The sequence below is a fragment of the Alligator sinensis genome, unplaced genomic scaffold, assembly GCF_000455745.1.
Source record: "Alligator sinensis unplaced genomic scaffold, ASM45574v1 scaffold97_1, whole genome shotgun sequence".
Classification (NCBI taxonomy): domain Eukaryota; kingdom Metazoa; phylum Chordata; order Crocodylia; family Alligatoridae; genus Alligator; species Alligator sinensis.
In genome coordinates, this window is record NW_005841921.1 from 195,037 (window position 1) to 217,242 (window position 22,206).

Below are 22,206 nucleotides of genomic sequence, written 5' to 3' on the forward strand. Positions count from 1 at the left end.
TAACACTTGCCTAATATGGACAGTTAAAAGTACAATATCAGATTGCAAGAACAAAAAAAGTTAATATGAAAAGGTATTTTTTACTTATTTGCTGTTCCTTGCATAGCTGGTTCATCTTTGCTTGACCCTTAAAAGCATCTGCAAGGTGACAGAAACTTTTTTTTAAATTTTAAATCTGTCAGTTTATCATTCCTGTTTAGTAGGTCCCCATTAAGGAAAGTGTATCTATAAACCAACTGTGGCAGTACTGGCTGAAACAATGAAATCTTCTATCAAAAATACTGTCACTGGACTCTTACAGAGTGCCTGCTAGAAAAACAAGTTAAGATGTTTCCCCTTCTCTTCTCTGTCTAATTGTAAAGCTATATCGAAAACATGAGATATATTTTTTTACCAAAAACGTGGAAGTCTGCTGATTAAAATTTAGTTGTCGTGTGTGTGCACGCACATGTGTGCATACATGCACAATTGAGAAACAAATGTTTTCTACCTCTTTACACTTCCTAATATATTTTTTAACATAAATTATACCCTGTGGGCTGTGACTAATAAATATATGTTCAAGATGCGCCATTACAAGAATTTAAATGTTAATCTGCTAACCAAAATAATTGCTTTAGGACATAATTACATTTAAAAGCCATCAGTTGTCAGCTATGGCTATTTTTAGTGCTATCAGTGAATTTACTAGAAAACAAAAAAATAGTAAATTTCCATGAAGAATTTAATAATGCAATATGTAGGTTCATGGATAAAATCTATTTTACATGCCAGTTAATTTTTTTAACACAGGTGAAAGATAATGCCATTTTCCTACAACTCTTGAGGCTTCCTTTAAATAGTTGGTCTTAAACCTGCACTCCATCTTGAAGCAATGCAGATAGTCCTTTAAAAGCAGTTCTTCTCTGGAAGGTGTGGGGGCTTTTTGGTTGTTGTTTTTTTTAAGGTGGCACTGAGTAGCTCTCTTTCTATCATTTAATATTATGTTTCCTCAGCTTCCTTGTGAAAAGATATTCTCTCTAGCTGCTAAACTTGCAAATTCAGTCTGCAGTCTGGAACGTAAAGCCGTGGCCTCCCTACTTTTTGTCATTCTTGCCAGTAGATTTCTGTAGATTAGTTGTCCCTTGCTGCCTGAGGTCAGTATTATTTTCTTCAAATGATGTCTGAAGTTCAATAAAACAGGATTTTGTTGGAAATAAGTATAGTGTTTTGTGTCATTTTTCTGTCTTTTGGTTTGGTAGCAGGAGGATGCATTGGCACAGCAAGCCTTTGAAGAAGCTCGGAGAAGAACTCGTGAATTTGAGGACAGAGACAGGTCTCATCGAGAGGAAATGGAGGTGAGGGTTTCACAGCTGCTGTCAGTAACTGGTTAGTACTTTACCAACAATCTAGATTGTTTCTATTAACTTGTCTGTTTGTCCAATGGTGGGGCATTTCTGTTTGTTTCTGTTGAATTTTGCAATGTGTAAAGCATGTTTTATAAATCACTCGCACTTAAAATCTGGAAAGCACAAAGATATATTTTTTTAATTAGTTGAATAATGATAGGTTGTTTTTATTTACCCTTGCTTCCTTAGATGGCCCATTTTCCAGTTACGGACGCATGATTCTGAGGGTGGCTTGTATGACCATGATACAAATGCTAACAGCTATAAAAAAGAAGTGTAGTTAAGCTGTATTAGTGAATCTGCTACTTTCTGTCTCTCCCACAGATACTGGAGAATTCTGGGGGATGCTGGCAGTCCCTCCCCTAGTGATAAAAGAATACCAACAAGTTGATTCAGACACTTATTTTCTACTGCTGGCTTAGATCTCCTTTCCTCTTTCCATCTCCTTCCTCTCTTTAGGTTTATCCCATGAGCCTGACACCATCTTCTCTCTCTGGGCTAGCTCTCCATTTGCTCTTTCTGGTTTTGGTACCATCTGAGCGCCTTTCCTTGCTGAATAGAGAGCAGGCATCCACTGGGACTAAGGAAACAAAGGTGCTTGAAGACAAGATTGTGAGAAATTCCTTAGTATACCCAAAAAAGGGAAGGTACTGGTAGAGAAGTCCATGGAAGGCGAGGGCTAGGAAGCTGAAGGGAGTGGTGCGAGAGAATAGAGGGGGAGAAGTTATTTGAATTTCTTTTATTAGGATTTTACTTCCCGCTCCCAGTTTTATCTGTAACTGCCTTGGACACAAACAGCAGTGACAGGGAGCCAATCTTCTTTCTCTCAGGCTATTAGTAACTTTATTTGCTTCTATCTCTTTCTTTGCTGCTACCTCTACAGAGTTAGCATTAGTCTTGCCATTACAGGTAGTGGTGAAAGCTGCTGAGTAGCATTGTTTCAGTGTAGAGTTCAGAGACCTTCCTGGGCACCCCAGATTATTGAATGGCTAAAGCCTGTGCTGCTTATTAGGGCTGTGCAAAGCTTCGGTGCCTAATTTGATTCGTCTCAATTCAGTGGCTGAATCTCCAAATCAGAATCGAATCAGAGAACCCTTTAATTTCTCCGAATTGAATCGGAACCCTCTGAATCAATTCGGCGATTTGGACATAGACGCAGCTTTAAATGTTTTTTCTGCACGCTTCTAGGTAGCAGGCAGCTCATGAATGCTGCAGTGCTGGGGCGAATGGAGTGTCCCACAGAAATGTGGGGGGCTCCCCAGTGCGCTCAGCAGCAGATCCGGAAGTGGGCCAATCACCAAGCCAGGAGGGGCACGGGGGGAGCCCCCAGCACGCTCCCTGGCAGACCTGGAAGTGGGCCAGAAGTACTTGCAGTCCACTTCCTGGTTTGCCACCAAACACGCAGGGCTCCCCCCACCCCACTTTAGCATTCCCAAGCCACGCCTGGTACCTCGAGTTATGTAGAAAAAACATTTAAAGCTGTGTCTGTAGCCGAATAGCTGATTCTCTGAATCTGCATCGAATCTTCAGATCCGGATTCGGCTGAATTGAATAGGGGACAGTTGTCCGAATCAACGAATCAGATCGCTGTCCTTGATTCGGGCCAGAATCGAATCCAAATCAAATAGGGCCCGTTTTGCACACCCCTACTGCTTATGGCTTTACTTCTAATAGAACCTGTGTTAGCAAGGCTGAAATGAGATGGGGTAAGTTTATACATAGGATGACCATAATGGCCTGGTTTAACTAAGATGGTTCTGGATTTCGGAGGCCAGTCCCACCTGGCTGGTGTGAATTATAATGAGCATCCTGGAAATGTGGGGGCATAGGGCACAGTCTGACAGGGAGGCAGAGCAGTGTGGAGTGGCATGGCAGGCAGGTAGGTACCGCTACCTGCCCAACGTACAACACTGTCCCACCCCCGCCTCTGCCTGCAGCAGCACCACTGACTTGGGAGAGTCGGGGACAGGATGGGCAAGTGTCCCAGATTTCCTTATGGTCAGCTTGTTTATATGTACAGCAGTCATGCTTCCCACTTGTATTGTAGACAAAGCCCAATTTATTGTCTCAGGCTGCTTATTTCCATAGTTTAAATGCTTCATTATAACAACAACAGCTTACTCATTGGTAGCATGTAGAAGTATTCATTTTGTTGTGCCTAGGCACTGTACACAGATACTGAGCTTATCAGTTTTCATGAAGCTTGGAGCTGGAAAGAAATATTTTGTTCTCTCATGCTTTTCAAAAAAAACGTGTATCTGGTTTGTTTGCAGATAAACACTAGACAATTGATCTTACTTAAGACTATAGAGAAGTCAAGGTATTTTGAAGTGGAAAATGGCAAGATCATCTAAATATGGACTTTGAGGAAAAAATTGTCTTTTTTGGGGGGGGGGGTGCCCCCCTCCCCCCCAATTCAGTGTATTTTAATTGAATTGTAGAAGTGGGCATAATCATTAAACACACAGATAACACAAGCATGGCTTGGTGTAAAATCCGAAATGGAACGGAATACATTTTAAAAATCACATTGTAGATTTTCATGTTCACTGTGTTTCTAGTCCAATATCAAATTTCTTAACTACTGCACACATGCAGTCAGTATCGGATACAGTTGTCAATCTGTATTTCTTTTCATGCTTGTATCATTGCCAGTAATAATGCTTGAGGTCACATCCTACTTAGTTATATTTATACAGCTCCGGTGAAGTTAAATCATCTGGTGAGTTCACAGGTGCAATATAATTTGACCTGCAAAAACATGGTACAATGAGGTTTGTTTGTGTTTTTTTTGTTTGTTTTTGTTTTTTGTAGAAAAGGTAGTCGGAAGAAACCATCTTTTAAAGTAGTTGAGCTTTACTTTGGATGTTGAAACACAGTGCGGACCCCACAAATACCATTATTAGTTACTCTACATGTAGAACTACACATCCAATCCTTTTTTTAATGTTGTTCTGTTTATCATGGAGCAAACAACAAAGTTGGGAACTGCTAGACATAGAATAAGATATCATCAATGTAAGGCATTGTCCTAGGGATTGAAACAATGTCTGTACAAAATTAGACAATTTCAGACTGTAGTACTATAGCTGAAATGGCTTTAATAGAGACCAGATTCTAGTTCAATAAGAGAGGGGGAAAAATCTTAAAGTACTCCACCCGCCCCTACTCAAAAGAGAGGCGCCAGCACTTTGGAAACATTCATCCAAAGCTTGGCAGCATATGAAAATGATCACAGATTTCATTCTTTATTTATACAGCTTTCTTTCTTTCTTTGTAGATATGTTTCTTTATAAAAAGTCTCTGTGTAGATTATTTTTTAAACGTAACAAATGGTAGATCATTGCCAAAGCATGATCCCTTTATTATGTGTTTGAACACTTTAAGTACTCTTTTGTGTTAATATTTATTTTTTTAAAGACAATTAGAGGTTCGGATTGGTGGTATTTTAGGAAACAAAAAATGATTGAAATAGCTGCTGCTTAATAGTGAAACTTTAAATATAATAGTAGAAAATAGTAATGGTGAAAAAAGCATTGCTTCTGGTATTTGTGCACACAAGAATTGCAACGCAGACTGTTTAGAGAACATATCTGAAGTATCTGAGACCAGACTTGAGGAACAGTATAATTTAATTCCCCTTCATTTTGCAAATAATTTTTATTACGTCACACTTATTCTGCATTTTTATGATGTTCCTCGATTAAATGAATATTTTTAAATGTAAAAGTAGTAAACACTTGTGGAGAGAATTTATTTCTAAATGTTAAGTTCTAGTTCTTATAAGTGTTTTCCTTACGTTGAAATACAAAATACAATTCCAATGTGGCCTAAAAAAAACAGTTCCTATTCAAAATTTGTATGTTTAACATAAATGTTCTTGAACATAATACATGTTTTCAATAAGTACTTTCTAAATTAAGGTTGTGTTCTAATGACTTCCACTTTTTTAGAACGTTGTTTGAATGTTGTCAGAATAAAAGTTGAATGTGATGCATGTGAGGAAAGACTGACATTCATAATTAAAGGACTTAATTTGCTATCCCTATTTTTGAAAATCTGTCACGCACTTTTGTGATGAAGCCACTAGATAAAGCTAAGAGCCAAGTTCCATAAGTGGATGTATACCAGTAATGAATTTGTCCCACAGCCTTTGTCTTACTAATTTCATGTTGTTAACTAGTTTTTTCATATAAAAATCTCATCTTGGAATATTTTTGCTTTTTCATTGTTCTCCATATAGTAAAGGAGTTTCATAATACTCATTCTGTTCTGGAAGAGGTGTTAGGTATATAATTTTCATATCTCCTGCTTTTTTATTTTTGGGAAGAAAGTTGTCAGCATTCATCAAGGAAACCTCCAGTGTATTTTTGCTATCACTAATGGACGAAGTGCTCCTTGTAGGTTGCTGAGCAGTATTGATGCCTGAACAGGTTTTCCTCTAATAGAGCATATAGAAGTATAGTTTTAAATACAAACAAGGTAAACCCCATTTATTGCTTCCTCATCAGCTAGTTCTCACCTGCCAGTTTCCATTTGCAGTATTGATGCCCTAAGGATCAATGTCAGGGGTGCAAGGCTCCTGCTTTTAATATTGATATCAATGGGAGATGGCAAGTGGCTTGTACTTTTTACATGAGTTAAATGGCTATCCAGGCTAGTTGTCACTGTCTCTCATGCATTTGACTGCAGTAGTTTCCTATGCTGTTTCAATGTGATGGAGTCTTGAAATAGATTTCTCTTTATAGTCACTATTTTAACTGAATTCAGTCATTTGGTGCAAGACTTTTTACAGTGGGCACATCTACCTATGCTATACTGTGCATGAATAAACTGTTCCTGGGCATGCATCTGAATGTGCACCCCGGTGCAATTAACTTCAGAGAAATCCGCTCTGGGGTTTATTCATGAACACCATGTGCTGCTGTGTTGGAGCACCTCCGGCTGTCAGGGAATCCCGGGAATCAGCCTGCCAGCCCGGGACTGCTCCCCCTGGCCCAAAGTGCTGTGGAGGGGCTGGCTTGGGTCATGAGGGAGCTTCAATGCAGAGCTACCCAGCAGGCAGCCTCTGCACTGAAGCTCCCTCATGCTCCAAGCCAGCCCCTCCAGCATCTATATGCGCGCTGCTGCAGAGTTTTTTACTCAGCAGCAGGATAGTACTTTCATTTATAAGTAGTATTTGTATTTACAAGTACTATTCTGCTGCAGAGTGAATTAGTTTACTCCTGCCTAATACGGGTGCACGTGTAGATGTTGAAACATTTACTGTACAACTAATTAGTCAACTGCTCCGTATAAGGCTACTGCCAACTAGAGAAACTTTCGGGAAGAAATGCTTCCAGGGCCTCAGACCAGCGGAGTCAAAATATGTTAGGATTAATATAGCCAGTACTTGGTCCAAGGAAGCTGCAATTAGCTGCCTTCTGCCAACTGTTCAGTGGAACAAGAGATACAAAGTGGTGGTCTTACAGAAAGGGATTGGGCATAATGTATTGGAAGTCCTGTGCTCCTGTTTTGTGGTGTCTGCAGATAATTTTGGTGAGGGTTAGCTTTGTGTGTGGAAATTACAGTTTTATAATGTAAATGGTTTTTTGAAAGCTCAGACTGTGTACTTTCTATGACAGAAGCTCAGATGTCCAAATTCCCTCCTCCCTTACCCCATTTGTTTGCTCATGAGCTTGGTCAGAGATATTCTGTTAAGTCTGGGTTCCCTTGGGGGTTGAGCCATCCACTATTTTTTTAATTGAGTTTATGCAAAAAAGCAATTTAAAGAATTGCACAAAACAGAACAGCACAAAAAAGAAAAACTAAAGTGTTTAAATTTCATTTCCCAAATAACTACAGTGCACTTTATTTTCGCAGTACTGCAAGCAAAGAAGCAGAGTGGTTTACTCTTCCCTGAAACAGCCTAGTCTAGCAGTCTCTCTTTGTGGTCTTGTGCTAAATATAAATTACATTAATGGGTAAGCAGAGCCATTTTAGGAAGCTACATGAAATTCCCATTTAATATGACTTTAAGTTTTCTTAAGAATACATAAAAGTTCCAAAACTTTTTGTTGTTCTTTCTATGAAAAGCAGCGCACACAATGGCGAATATTTGAATTATGTTTAGTAAAATAAAACATTTAGCTCACAACTGGACAACTGCTGTGCCTCAATTGTACATATAACTTCATTGGTTGTTGTCGGGAATTATGTGTGAATATGCATAATAGTTTTCCAAATTAATTTTTATGAACAGTTAGAAACCAGATACAAACACTGATACTAGATGCTCAATATGAAACAAAAAAGTATGATTAATTTTCAGCTTCATTTCTGAAGTATTGGGAAAAGATGCACCTTTCCTGTCTACCTTGTTTTTGTTTCTGTACTTTTAGAAATATGTTTTAGATCAGTGGTCACCAACCAGTGGATTTTGATTCATTGATAGATCTTGGAGCCTCTTAGACTTGATCCGGAGCTGGGGTGGGGGTCTGTGTGTGCCCCAGCCCAGCAGGCAAGCCCATGGGGGAGGGAAGGGGCGGGGGATAGATTGAGGCCCCCACAGTGAGGGACAGTGCTGCAGAGGCAGGAGCAGAGGTAAGTTGAGTGGGGCCGCAGCCGGGTGGGACATACCTGCTGTGGAGGCACACCCCCAAATAATTTTTTCTCCCTCTGCCTCGATCTGTCTCCCCGCCTTCCCTCCCCACAGACTTACCTGCTGGGTGGGAGGGAAGGGGGGGTGTCAGCAGCACACAGTAGATCTTGGGTTGCTTTTAAATGCCAAAGGTGATCTCCTAATTAAAAAGGTTGGAGACCACTGTTTTAGATGAAAATTGTAATTTTTAAAATGCCTATACAAACAAAATTTAATGGTTAGTTTTTCATTAAACATGTTATGTGTTCTAAGATGAATCGTGCATGTGACTTCTGTTGAATATAGGGTCATGTCCTTAATTGAGACAACTTAGTTCTGTTAGGAAGAGCCATCCCACTTGTGTGTAGAAAGAGACAGTTGGCTTTGAAGTTTAAACTGCTGTTGGTTGGGTAAGGATCACCTTTTTCCCCGACAGATATTTAGTTGGGTCAAGAACATTTTTAAAGGAATTTTGTTTTCTTAACAAGCATGTTTGAGTTTAGTTATGTCCTGTGTAAAAAGTTGAGCTGTTGCTGTCCTGAAAAATTTTCTTAAGCCACAAGTTACTAGAAGGCTATTGGCACATAGACCAGGGGTGCTCAATAGGGCTATGTGAAGCTTCAGTCACTGATTCAGTTTGGCGGCTAAATCTCCCCATCAAATCAAGAGACCCTTTAATCTCTCCGAATTGATTCGGAGAGATTCAATGATTCAGACATAGACATAGCTTTATATTTTTTTTCTGCATACCTCAACATACCAGGCAACTTGCGAACGCTAAGGGTGGATTGAGCATCCCATGGGAATGCTGGGGGGGTCCCCAGTGCACTTGGCGGTGGATCCAGAAGTGGACCAGAAGCACTTGCAGTCCACTTCCGGGTCCGCCAGGGAGTGCAGTGGGGGGCCACCCACCCATGCTCCCCCGGCTCAGCGAATGGTGCCTCCCTGGGTTGGGGGGGGCACCCAGGGTCCCCCTGTACTTCTGGTCCATTTCTGGGTCTGCCACCGAGCACTGCGGGGCGGGGCATGCTCCTGTGGGATGCTTCATCCGCCCCACCATCTCGGTGTTCATGAGCCGCACCTGGTACCTCGAGGTATGTAGAAAAAACACATAACGCTCTGCTTGTGGCCAAATCACTGGTTCTCCAAATCAGAATTGAATCTTCAGATTTGGATTCAGCCGAATCAGATCGGAACATTGATCCAAATTAACAAATCAAATCGCTGTCCCCCGATTCGGGTTGAAATCGAATCGAATACGGCCTGCTTCTCACACCCCTAGTGCTCAAAGCTCTCCCCACAGGCCAGATCTGGCCCCTGGTTCCATGTCCTCTGACCTGCAGGGCTCATCCCAGGTCCAGAAGTTTGGCAGTGAGGAAGCTGGGAACACTTCTCCTCTGATGTTGAATTTACAGACCTATGGGGAGGCCCAGGCCCTGCATGCTAACTGGGGCATGCAGGTCAGTACTGGGCTGGATCCAGCCTCCCAGTCAGCCCCACACAACTTATCAGGCCTTTAGGAGCAAGAGCTAGAGCACCGCTGGCATAGATTATATTGTTGGTTTTGGGAGAGGTTATGTAAAATATACATACATATAAAGGTTATATACATATAAAAAGTGAAGGAGACGATAACCCATTTTAGGTCAGTCAGTTGTGAGCATTCGTTCTCATCATGGGCATATTGTATCAAAACGGGAGGAGGGGGAAAAGTCCTGTGCAACTGTTTAAATAAAAGCTGTGCCATAAAGAAAAAAATTGTTTTCACTGCAACTCTAAAAGAAAGTGGCCCTACAAGGTTTTCTTGCTCTCCCCTCCCCCCTTACAACTTGTTCTTTCTCAGTAAAATTTCTGATCTAACCCTATACATTTTGGTAGAAAACCTTTTACATGTACAATCACTTGTAGCTGTTTTTTGCCCACATGTAACCCAGATGTGCAAGGGACATAGGACATCCATGCAGAAGCCCTGTTTTTTCTATACCATCTCTGAGCTATCAGCCCTTGGTGGCAACTCCCAAGAAACTTTCCTAACGGGGGGTTTCTAAGGGTTTGCATTCTTCTACAGAGTACCTGTGGGCAAACCCAGGTCTGACTCCTCTCTAGGCTCTGCCTCCTGCTGCTGTGCTCTTATCCTGCACCACATCTTGTTTTCCTCCTCCAAAGTGACCTAGAGTATGATCAGGCCAAGAATGAATCATTTGAATTCTTAGCTTAGAATGTGTGAATTCCTTGCATGTAATATTGCCTGAAGCCATCACATAAGCTGTTTCTTTGTTTAAAAGGCAGTATGAAATCACAGTTTTTTGGTACCGTAGGCTGATAATTGGGCCTTTTTTGAGCAGAGTAATTTCTCAAAATTGTCAATGTAAAGCACTTGAAATTTAGCTCTTGTGTGAAAATATATTTTCCTAGAAAAAAATCTGAAATGCTTGCTGTTTAGAAGGTATGGTTTGAAGGTTGGTACAGAAGTTATAAATATATAATTAGTATTGATTGAGTTCAGTCAGTATTTCTCTATTGCTCAGCCCCTTTCTAACCTCATTGTCTGAAAGAAGATGCTTATTTTACACTAGTCCCTTATTTGCAAAATTGATCGTTTCTGTACTACATTCAGAATCGATTCTACATGGCACATAAATTGTTTTTCTGATGTATGTGCTCTCTATCACTTCAGGCTAGCAACACCTGTTCTGAACTTTTTGTGAAATAGTACTCTGACTAGATAATTATTTGGAAATTTGCACTGTGTTCATACGTTACAATCTTTTAAAATAACTTTATTTTTAAAGAGACTATACTTCTTCAAGAAGTCTTAAATACTCAGCACTATTATTAGAAGTTTCTCAGGAGCTTGGCATAAGTGCAAGTTCCTCCTGGCTAGTTATATTGACTTGTGTTGGGTGACAGATCTTTCAGATCTTTATTACACTAAGGACACAACCACAAAATACAGGTAATTTATTAGAAGTTGAACTATTTGTATGTTTTTAATGACGAAAACTACACTTCTAGAAAATAGAATTGGTAGAAAGAATGGAATTTTTATGGATGTTTGGGTATTAAATATGTTGGGGTTGTTTATGCTTAGCAAGATAACCAGTGAATTTGGCACTGAAAATAGATGGTGGAATCAGCATTCCCTCTAAGCTGTGCGGTGTGGGTGGCCATGCAGGCGCACTCAAGCCACGCTGCCAGGTGTGACCGCACATGCTGCGCAGCTTAGAGGGAATGCTGTATGGAATAGATATGGGATAAAGAACATAAAATATGTAAGTTCTATTGAAAGTGTAGACTGCCAAACTCCTGTAGAACCAAGTGAGAGGGGCCAATAAACTAATTAGTCAAATAGTAAAATTGGTACCTGACACATCCGATGGTGAACGTAGGACATTCTACTTCCAGGCTTAAGTGAAAAATAGGTATGTTTACAGAAATGGAGAAATTGAGTTAGACCTCTGAGTACAATACAAAGTTTTGTTGGTGTAGTTGTCACACATAGACATGTGAAAAAAATTACTTAACCAACCTAGCTATGTCAGTAAACTCCCTGTGTAGACAATTGATGCTTACAAGTCACTTTGTATACATGTATAATGATTGGGGAGGGGGTTTAATTATGCTGGCAAAACAGCTGCTTTTCCCTCTAAGCTTTGACTCTTGCCAGTGTAGCTTTGGAGGCTCCACACTAGTTCTGGAAAGACTGCTTGTTTTCCTTCCCATCCCTTCTCTTTATTGTTTTTCTGTTTTTCCTCTTTCAATACCATACTGTAAATGATGGTTGAAATGGAAGAACTGGCCGATTTTTAACCATAGTCCACTATTTACAAAACATCTTGCTAAGTGGCATTTTAGAGAACAGCTTTTAATTGGTACTGTTATTTTTATGATGTTTGTCTCCTTCCTGTGATGTGGGTTGATCATTATTTTTAAAACATTTTTTATAATTTATATTGATAATGTGAGACTGTGTAATAAATTTGTCTTTGCTAGTGTTAGTCTCTTCAGGAAAAGACTGTGGAGAAAGACATACTATATGTTTAAAAAACACTGCCCCGGTGACTATACGTTTAAAAAAAAGTTCTTGTTTTGTTCTTTTGTACAGATATAAGCATTGTGTTCCCAAAGAGATTTCTTTTTTTTTTTTTTAAGGCTTTAAAAAAAATCTTCTAAAAGGATCCCAATATTCCTGTTTTTATGTTTTTATTGTTTATAACATAGTTTGTTTTGGGGGTTTTTTTGGCTTCTTTACTAAATGATAGATGACAGATGCCAAAGGATATAGCATATCTGATTTCTCTATCACAGATGTATGCAGCTGCCAAAATGCAATTACGAATAGTAGTACAGTTGCCCATGAAAGGGTGGTTATTTTGCCATTCTTTTGATTCTGCCTTTTATTTTAGAAAGGGTTTTTCTCTTGTCAGCATGTCTTCATGGAAAATTATACATTTGGAGCATTTCAGGAGCATACATTTCAGGAGCATCATACAAGCTAATAAATGAGACCTGATTTAAAAAAAAAAAATTTAAAGTGCAAACTCAAAATTTTGGTTGCCAGTTCCCATTGCACAGCTTATTTTTCTCATTTAAAGAGTATTGTGCATATTATTAACCACCAGGCCTAAAACCTAAAATGAATATTTTCCAAATAAAATCTCAAATGTTTTCCAAAGTTTAACAAATTAACAGTTACAGCAGCAGCAAAAAAAGAACACCCCCCTGATATTGTTAGTCTGTACCAGTCTCCTACCTAACTGTTCCCAGTTGGCATATCCTTGGGACTTCACTCAGTTGCTGACACACCCAGCCAGAGTGAAGGTATATAAGACTAGCAGCAAAATTGACTTCAAATCTCTCTGTTTGATCTTTGATCAACTATGCTTCTTTTTCTGTTTCAATTTTGCTTTGTAAGACTTAATTCTTGGTACATTCCCCACCCCTTGCAGTGTTCTGTGCTCCAGTTATAAATAAGTCTAGACTTGCATGAAAAGGCAGCTTTCAAACGTTTTCTGACAAATAAGTTCCTACACTTTTTTCAGTCAGTCATCATGCCATCTCTAAAGTTAGGTTTTAGATGGCTTGTTGCCAGTTATAATTCCTTTTGTATTGCAAAAGATTTGCATGGTTTCATGTGCTGAAAGCTGTATCTGAGGTTTTTTGGGTGTTGGAAATTCCCTTTATTTGCATAACATAAACTATTTAATTTCAGGATATTTGGTGAAACTGCCAATTTAAATAATAAATCATTAGCTTCTAAGAAACATATTAGTGCTCTAGGTTCTGCCTGTACTTGCAGAGATGACAGTGGAAGCTTTTCTCATAACCTGTTCTTCATACTGATATAATGTGTGTTGTGTTGCTCTGAATAAGTCACTCAGCTATTAAAATTCTCCTATCTGTTGCGTTATTCACTGAATATTAAACTTGGGATTTTCAAAGAATCTCTTCCCCAAATGTAAATTCAACATCATACTGAAAAGTGCAGTATGCAGTATTACAATAAACAAACGCTTTTTCCCATATGATTTTTAGTGCATGACTCACTGAAATAAATTTGATTTTTCACGTTGTCAAATGTAGGTGCAGCTTTTATTGAAGCGATTCTGAAATTCAACTCACTGCTTATCTTGATGATAGTACTAAGAAATATTTGCTTAATTTTTTTTTTATGGCTTATTATTCAGCAGATTGCCAGAAGATATTATAAGCATCAGGTTCAAAATACAGAGAATTTGTCAAGTCGTAACTTTAAAACTAAGTAAAGTAAATTAAAACTTTTTTATGTCTGCATTAATAAATTGAGGTTCCCTGTAGTGTATTTTCTGTGATTCTTCCAGATGCAGTATCGTACAGGAAACAGAATTTGTCCTCTACTTATGAATATTAATGATCCAATAATACTTTTTTATGAAAGTAATTTTCTTAGTGCCTGTGGCTAGAAGTACCTGTACTTTTGTCCGGTATAATGTAGTGTGCTTGCCACCTGCATACTGGCTGGCTTCTATTCTCCATTCTAGAGGCATTTCAGTAGTTACTCTGTGTGTGTGTGTGTGTGTGTGTGTGTGTGTGTGTGTGTGTGTGTGTGAGAGAGAGAGAGAGATAAGGGTCTTTCACATCCTTTAAGATGCAAAATGTTAATTCATCATTAGCTGTGGTGACTTGGCAGGATTATGATGCGTGTGTATGTGTCTATGTGTATGTATATATTCATGCGCACACAGTGCCGTAGCAAATAATTGGGGATTCTTAGTTAGACTGAGCTGTCATTTCAATATGTGGAAATAGGAGTGTAGGTTGTAGCCGTGTTGGTCTAAGGACATAGGCAGACAAGGTTCCTTGGATGAATCTGATATCTTTTTTTAGAACAACCCAAATAGTTGGAAAATAATTATTAAGCAAGCTTTTGGGTTCAAAAACCCTTTGTCAGGCTAAGGAAGTTTCTGCAGTTGGTGTGTGCTCTTCCCGGATGGAATGAAAAGTAAAGAAGCCAGCGGCTGGGCTGGTATGCATACAAGACAGGTAGTCAGTGAAAATGTAGATTGAGGAGTCAATGGGTGAGAGACAGGTGTGGGGGGGGGACACTGAGAAGGGGGATGAAAGTGGAGAGATACCTGGGGAGTCAGATGTCAGGCAGGTTATAATGCGTCATAAATCCGCTGTCTATATTTAGTTCATGATTTTTAGTATCCAGGAGGTTGATGAAGTGGAGTTCATAGACATGTCTCTGGGAAGTGTTTTGTAGGTTTCCTTTGAGGATCAGGACTGAGAGATTGGAGAGAGAGTGGTTGTCTTGCGAGAAATGTGACCCCACAGGTAATACAGAAATACCCAATTACCTGTGACACATCTTCACCACCCCCACTATTACTACACCCGACAACAGAGCCATCAGCATCCCTGCATCTTATAGCTGCACCTCCAGAAATGTAATATACCTCATCCAATGCACCAAATGCCCCGATGGAAAATACGTAGGAGAGACCAAACAACAACTGCGCACCAGAATGAACGCACACCAGAAATCTATCAAAGACAGAAATACCCAGTTACCTGTGGGGGCACATTTCTCACAAGAAAACCACTCTCTCTCCAATCTCAGTCCTGATCCTCAAAGGAAACCTACAAAACACTTCCCAAAGACGAGCTTATGAATTCCACTTCATCAACCTTCTGGATACTAAAAATCATGAACTAAATATAGACATTGGATTTATGACACATTATAACCTGCCTGACATCTGACTCCCCAGGTATCTCTCCACTTTCATCCCCCTTCTTAGTCTCTCTCCGCCCCCCCCCCCGGCCTGTCTCTCACCCATTAACTCCTCAATCTACATTTTCACTGACTACCTGTCTTGTATGCATACCAGCCCAGCCGCTGGCTTCTTTACTTTTCATTCCATCCAGGAAGAGCACACACCAACTGCAGAAACTTCCTTAGCCTGACGAAGGGTTTTTGAACCCGAAAGCTTGCTTAATAATTATTTTCCAACTGTTTGGGTTGGTCTAATAAAAGATATCAGATTCACCCAAGGAATATGTGGAAATAGCATACATAAATCACCACGCACTGAACACAAAATTATACCCTTGTCCATGTATACCAGTAAGATACTGTAATGAATGCTTTTCAAGACATTTGAGGATAATTTGTCATTTTGTTCATATCTTACTTGAAAGGGCAGATCTGGTAGTTGTTCCACAGTGGCTTCTGCAAAAACCTACAACTAGCTATGATGTCATAAATCATGTAGATACTCTCATATATTTTGAAGGAAAAGGCCACTTTAGAAAAATTATAAATACAACCATATGCTTGTAGCTTGGAGTCTTTATTGAGACTTGACAGTAAAATTACTGTGTAAATGATTTGTTTTCTGAAAGAGAGACTCCTTCCCTCTTTCAGAAGGAAGGAGTCCCTTCCCTTTTAAAGTAAAAATATACCAGCAACTTTTTGCTTGCTTTTTTTTTTTTTTACCGGTCCAGTGTGAAATACGTGAAGACCAAATTTTATTAACTAAATTGATCTAAAGATCAGATAAGATAAAGATCAATAAGAATTTGTGAGTTGTTAAATGTAAATCATAGCCTTGTTTTTTTCTAAACCATAGATAGTTGAAAATTGAAGTCCAAGAGATAACAATGAAAAATAGTTACTTGAGGTGCACCGATACATCAGTCTGATATCGGATCAGCACTGATATAAAGAAAATTGGCTATATCGGAAATTGGCCCGATGTGGCTGATTAATTTGGCTGATAAATGCCTGTGCCAGCACGCAACTGCAGCGTAGCACACAGGCAGCAAGGAGCAGAGCCCAGCAGCTTGGAGAGCTGTGTGTAGCTGGTAAGTCTGTTGTGGTGAAAGGGGAGGGAAGGGGCGGGTGTGGTGCAGATCAATTGCCCCCTCCCATCCTCCCCCGGTGAGGGAGCAGTGGGGCTGGGGTAGGTGCTGCCTGGGCAGGGTGGGCGCAGGACAGAGCCATGGCTCATCCAGGAGGCATGGGGAGGGGGATGGTGCCGGTCCAGGAGCGGCTCGTCTGGCAGCTCCCACTGCTGCTCCTGCCACTAGTTCAGGAGGGCACCAGGGGGGTGTCCCCAAATTTGCACAGGGTGGGCCGGGCAGGCTGCAGCTGGGGCCATGGGCAGTGCTGCACTGTGCTTAGAGTGGGCACCCACAGCACTGGGAGCATGACCCCCCCCCCCCCCCCCCTCCCGCCCCGTCCCACGCAGATCTGGGGGCACACGCCCCCTCCCTTCATGCTTTCCCAGACAAGCGGCAGGAGCAGTGGCAGGAGCTGCCAGATAAGCAAACAAGTCACTCCCGGACCAGTGGCGTGCAGTGACGAGAGCCAAAGCCCCCTCCCCACAACCCCAGGATGGGTTGTAGCTCTGTCCTGCACCTGCCCTGCCCCTACTGGACAGCACCAACCCCAGGCCCAGCCCCACTGCTCCCTCACCACAGGGGACGTTGATCTGCATGCCCCTTCCCTCCTCCCTCCCCTTTCACCACAACAGATTTGCATGCAGCTGTATCAGATATCAGATTGGTATTGGCCAATAAGCCTCCTTAAAAATCAGCTATTGGTATCGGCCTCCAAAATCTCTATTGGTGCACCCCTAATAGTTACCTTTTCAGTCTTAGTAATACTATATTTCTGTTGGTGTACCTTACAGGTTTATAAAACATCTGTTCTGTTGAGAAGAGTAACTTTGGGCCACAATATTCTCCTTTTAGGGAAAATTGAACTGTAACCTTGTTTAATAAAAACTAATAATTCATATACTTCTGTCAGTGTCACTAAAGGTTAATGAATTAATGTGGAAGCAATAATTTACATTTTCTGTAGTAATTCAGAGGAGGTAGTTTACAAAACTTGTTTTCCTGGATGCAACAAATAGATGCAGCATTTAAAATCTTTAGCACTGTACATGATTGATTATAATCTATTTTTTAATTTAATTGTCTACACGGAAAGCTTTCTGAAAGTTCAGTGAATGGTGACTGTCCTTGTCAATTTTGTAAGCATGAAGCATAAAGGAATAATGTCCTTTGTTTTGAGTATCACCAAAAGTAAGTGATACAATGCAGAAAGGCTACTTAGTCCAAGCCTCAAATAGCGTATAATCCAAATTAGATAGTGATTTTTTTGGCGCACACGATTGTACCAGATCAAATTTTTAGCAGTTATTCGGTGGATTATGTCTAAATGACACGATGGGGGGGAAAAGTGTGTTGAAGGAAGACGTTTTGAAGTATCGGGATGATTATTTTAACAGAAATAGAAGGGCTTTCAAACAAGAATACGCTTAGGGCAGGGTTGTCCAACTTCTAAGCTCCTGGTGGCTGCATCAGTGGTGACCACAAGCCACGTGGGCCACACAAGGCAGGGCACAGGCCCCACTGGGTTCTACCCTACATGGAACCCCCCCAACCACTTCCTGCTGCTGTGTACAAATGTGATTCCCCTACCCCCTGCATGGCCACAATTCCCCCTTCTTGCCCCCTGTGATCCAGAACACTGAGCAAGCACGTTTGTAGCAGTGGGAGTTCATATTGAATGAAGTGTTGTTATTAATATGGGCTGCCAGATAACCAGAAAGGAAACTCTATGAGGTAAGAGATGGTAGAAAATAGGCAAACAAGCAAAAGAAACTGCTTTTTTAAGAGTAATTATGTAGTCCAAATAGAATAGAGCTACCTGCCTGGATGAAGTTCAATACATCATAAAGTTACAAGCTCACTTAATGAACAAAATGGAGTCTTCATAATGACAGAGTTGCAAGGAGAGGGTTTTGAAGAAGGATTCCAACTTTTAGCTTGCTTAGTTTGATGCAGTAACTACTGTTACATATCTACTTGATCATGTTGGAAGGACAGTTGGAGATGCAGGACTAAACAGATTAAGAAAAGTCAAAGGGAAGAGGAGAAATAAATTTGGGAGTCCTTGGTATAGCAGAAGAGAATGGGAAGAGATAAGGATAGCAGAAGAGAATGGGAAGAGATAAGGCTACATAGATGGTGAAGGAAGAAACAGAATACTGGGGAGGGATGCAGAGAGAGGAGACAACACACTGAAGGTACAGAACACATTTTAGCCAAAGCCTACCATGTATATAGGTAATGCTTGACTATTTTAATATTGAACAAAAATAGGCTTTTTTGTAGTGGGTTGTGTTGGTAGTTATTTTTAAGATGAGGTAACAAAGTGTACTTAAACATGAGTTCAGCGAGCCAGATGCCAGGAACAGTTTCAGAGAAAGGGAGAAGGAAGCAGTGAGACAGCAAAGAAAGTTCCATTCAGAAGGGAATAAATTAGTAGTGCTTTTGTCTGAAGGTTGGGAGTTGAGATTAAATTTATGCTTATTGGAGTTTCAAAATAGAAGCAAACAAACTTCATATTCTGCAGCAATGTTTATAGCATTAATGCCAGGAAAACTTCCTGTTTTGTTAGTAAACTCAGCAGGTATAACACCGAAGAAATATGGTACAAGTGCAATAATTGTCATTTTTAATTGGTGTTCTGGAAACCAGTCTTTTGATTGCAATATTTGTATTGAATATCAACTTGTACATTGAATTCAAGGCAAGATAGAGGTGCTTCTTAGACTAACGGAATCGGAGGTGCATAAGCTTTTGTGAGCAAGAGCTCACTTTATCAGATGCCAAATAGGACTATTAGTTACCTCATATCAAGCCTACAATGAGGAGTGAACACTTAGGTCACTTTATAAAAGTAACCACAAAGTTAAGCTTTGGGGTCTTGATGTTAAATTGCAGTAGGCTGTTTAACACAGTTTGACTAAATCTTTCACTGGTATTGAAGATGCAGCTGCTGCCTTACACTTCCTTCCCTTTTTCATCAAGGTTTGAAGGATCTTTGTGTAAGTCCTGTGAATTTTGTAGTCCACAACTGTAAATCTGTACAGCATTGATTTCACTGAAACAATTATCACTTGCACCACTGGGAATCTGCTCTGTGATATCATCTTAGTGTATTTGTGCCAAAAGGCCAGAGTCTTACTGAGCTGTGCATTGTACACACATGAAGAAAATATACCAAAATATTAGATTACTTAAAATGAAAAAAAATGAAATGGTGAAACACTTTTTGGACACTACAAAAATAAGTACAGCTTCTAAAAAAGTCCTTACATTGAACAAACCAGTCGCTTTAAGTATGTGCTGACAAAAAGATTTTTCTGTACTTACTAGAGAATTGCTGATAGTTAGTAGATCACTGGGAAATGAATGAGACATATCCTGTCTCAAGAGGCCTTGATAATTGTTAAAGGCATCATTTTCATTATGTTACTGCCAATCTTGTCAAGTTGGCTGTAGCTCTTAATACCTTGGGCGCTTTAGGAGCTCAGTAATGTCTCCTCCATGACTTGAGACTAGGAAAACAGGAGGCAAAAGTAAACCTTTTAAAATAACCTGAGCTGAATTGATCTCACTGAAACTCTGTAGAGAACAAGCATGGTCATTTTGGGTTAATCGGGGGGGGGGGCGGGGGGGGAACAGGGGGTTTTGGGTTAATCGGGGGGGGGCGCGGGTGTGGACAAGGGGAAGGCCATTAACTAGACTTGTCCCATGTATCTCTAACTGGAGTTAAATCAAGGCTGTATTTGGAGGAGAAAATAAAATATTGTATTATTTATGGTAGTACCTGTGCTGTGTGATGTGGTTATCAAACATGCAAGAAGTTGGGCCCTACTCTAAGGAGCTCAGAATCCAAGGACATACAAACAGGAAATTATGGGAAAGGAAATAAGGAACTTTTGCACAGTTGTTGTATAAGTCAACTAAATTGATTATGGCACAGGAGATGTAAAGCAGGTGGGGTGGGGCATTTGTGACTGAAACAAAAGTTGCATCGTGCATGTGGGCTGTGTTCAAAGAAGGCACAATGGTGATTGTTTGAGACTGACAAGTGAGTAGATAATGTCAACAGCATTGATGTAGCAGGAGGAACAAACAATAAAGTGAAAGCAGTAAGCAAGTATAAATAGGAGCGAAACAGAGTTCATAGAGCATGGAAGGGGGGGTGACCATGGACAAGCTTAAATGAGGAGTATTGGCTAAGAAGCTACTTGTGAGGGATCCAGGGAAATTGCATATCCCAATCAACAGACAACAAAAATGAGGTTTAGGAACAGTTTGTGGTACTGAAGCAAGGTAATGTTTATTTTTGGTTAGGACAGAGGAGAATGTTAGAGTAATTGAGATGAAAACATTTGGCAGCAGAAATGTATAGGTAAGATCTTGGCAGTCTTCAGAAAGATGAGATGTGGTAGCCAGAATCTGTATCCATCCTATCTGTATGAAGAGGCAGCAGTCAAAGTAATTTTCAGGTTTGCGACCTGCATGATAGAGGTGGTAATGTCAGCAGCGACAAGGAGAAAATGTTTTACCACCTTACTGTTCACAACATCAACCTCCTTGTAACAGCAGGCATCTCAGACTTTGTGTTTCCACATACTTTTCTACATAAATTCATGGGGAATGTGGCTCAAAACATATACAGTGACTATGTCTAGGGTTTAATATAGGGGTGCACTGATAAAGATTCTTTGGCCAATTATTAGCTAGCCAAATTGCCCAATACCAATCCAATAGCCAATTATGCAGCCCGGCAGCTTGGAGACCAGCATCCGGCTGGTAAGTTTGTGGGGTGTGGGGGGGCGCATCAAGGCCCCCATGGTGAGGGAAGGAGTGGAGCTAGAGCAGGGGCAGGCACTTCTGGGGCGTGGTGCAGGATGGAGCCTTGGACGGCTCATTGGGGTGGGGGGCGGGGGGGAGAGGGAGCCTCCCTGCTGCTGTGCACACCCCCATGTGGTGTGTGTCCTCTGGATTTGTGCACAGGGTGACAGCAGACTTCAGGGTCAGGAGCTGTGCCAGCCTTTTCCTGGCAGGGGACTGGCTGGGGCTGTGCTCAGGGTGGGTGGGGGTGGTGCAGGCAGCAGTAACACTGGGAGGGGGCTATGGGGTGGCAATGGCCACCCCAGAATCTACCATAGCGGTAAGAGGCCAGCACAGCTCCTGGCCCTGAGCCCGCAGCAGGCAGCCCACCCTTGCCCTGTGCAGAAATCTGGGGGGCACATGCCCCCCATGTCTCGCATGGGGGTGCATGCAGCAGGGGGAGCCATCCCCCACTCCCCACCCTGTGCCCCCCAGATGAGCTGCATGCAGCTCTGTCCCAACACCCCACCCCAACTGGGTAGTACCTGCTCCAGCCCCACTCCCTCCCTCACTTTGGGGACCTCAATCTGCTCTCCCCCGCCACCCACCCACCCACCATGCAGGAGGCTGCTCTCCAAGCTGCCGGGCTGCATTCCTGGCCCCATGCAGCTGCGTGCATGCACACAGCATTTATCAGTGACGTTATTGGCTACACCAGCCAAAAAAAGCTGATTGCCGATAATGTCAGTTTTCCTTTTATCGGTGCCCATCCAATATGGACTGATATATCAATGCACCTTTAGTTTTAAGACAGTGTACAGCTGTAACATTCCTGATTAAGTGGCAGTGTTTCTAAGGCTTGCACTTAGATTAGCTATGACATATTTCATGGTTGGAGAGGACACACCTGTGTTATGGGAGTTTCTTTCTTTTTACGTTGACACTAAAAAAAATAAAAATAAAAGTTTTGGCTTTCAGACTCTCGCCCTTTTAAAAAAACAACCCCCCCCCCCC

General features: G+C 41.1%; 1 protein-coding gene across 5 annotated transcripts in view; it reads left to right on the top strand.

The window, feature by feature from the left end:
- The window catches only part of CBFB (core-binding factor subunit beta), a 63,221-nt gene that overhangs the window by 37,868 nt on the left and 3,147 nt on the right, over positions 1-22,206 (top strand). For 2 of the 5 annotated variants that reach the window (XM_025198427.1, XM_025198429.1), the window contains 2 exons: positions 1,242-1,337; positions 7,251-7,351. In XM_025198427.1, the coding sequence (XP_025054212.1) occupies positions 1,242-1,337; positions 7,251-7,351 (197 nt within the window). Of the gene's footprint in view, positions 1-995; positions 1,137-1,241; positions 1,370-7,250; positions 7,352-22,206 lie in introns of those variants that run through there. The other 3 variants (XM_025198430.1, XM_006019044.2, XM_006019043.2) reach the window with 3 other exon arrangements.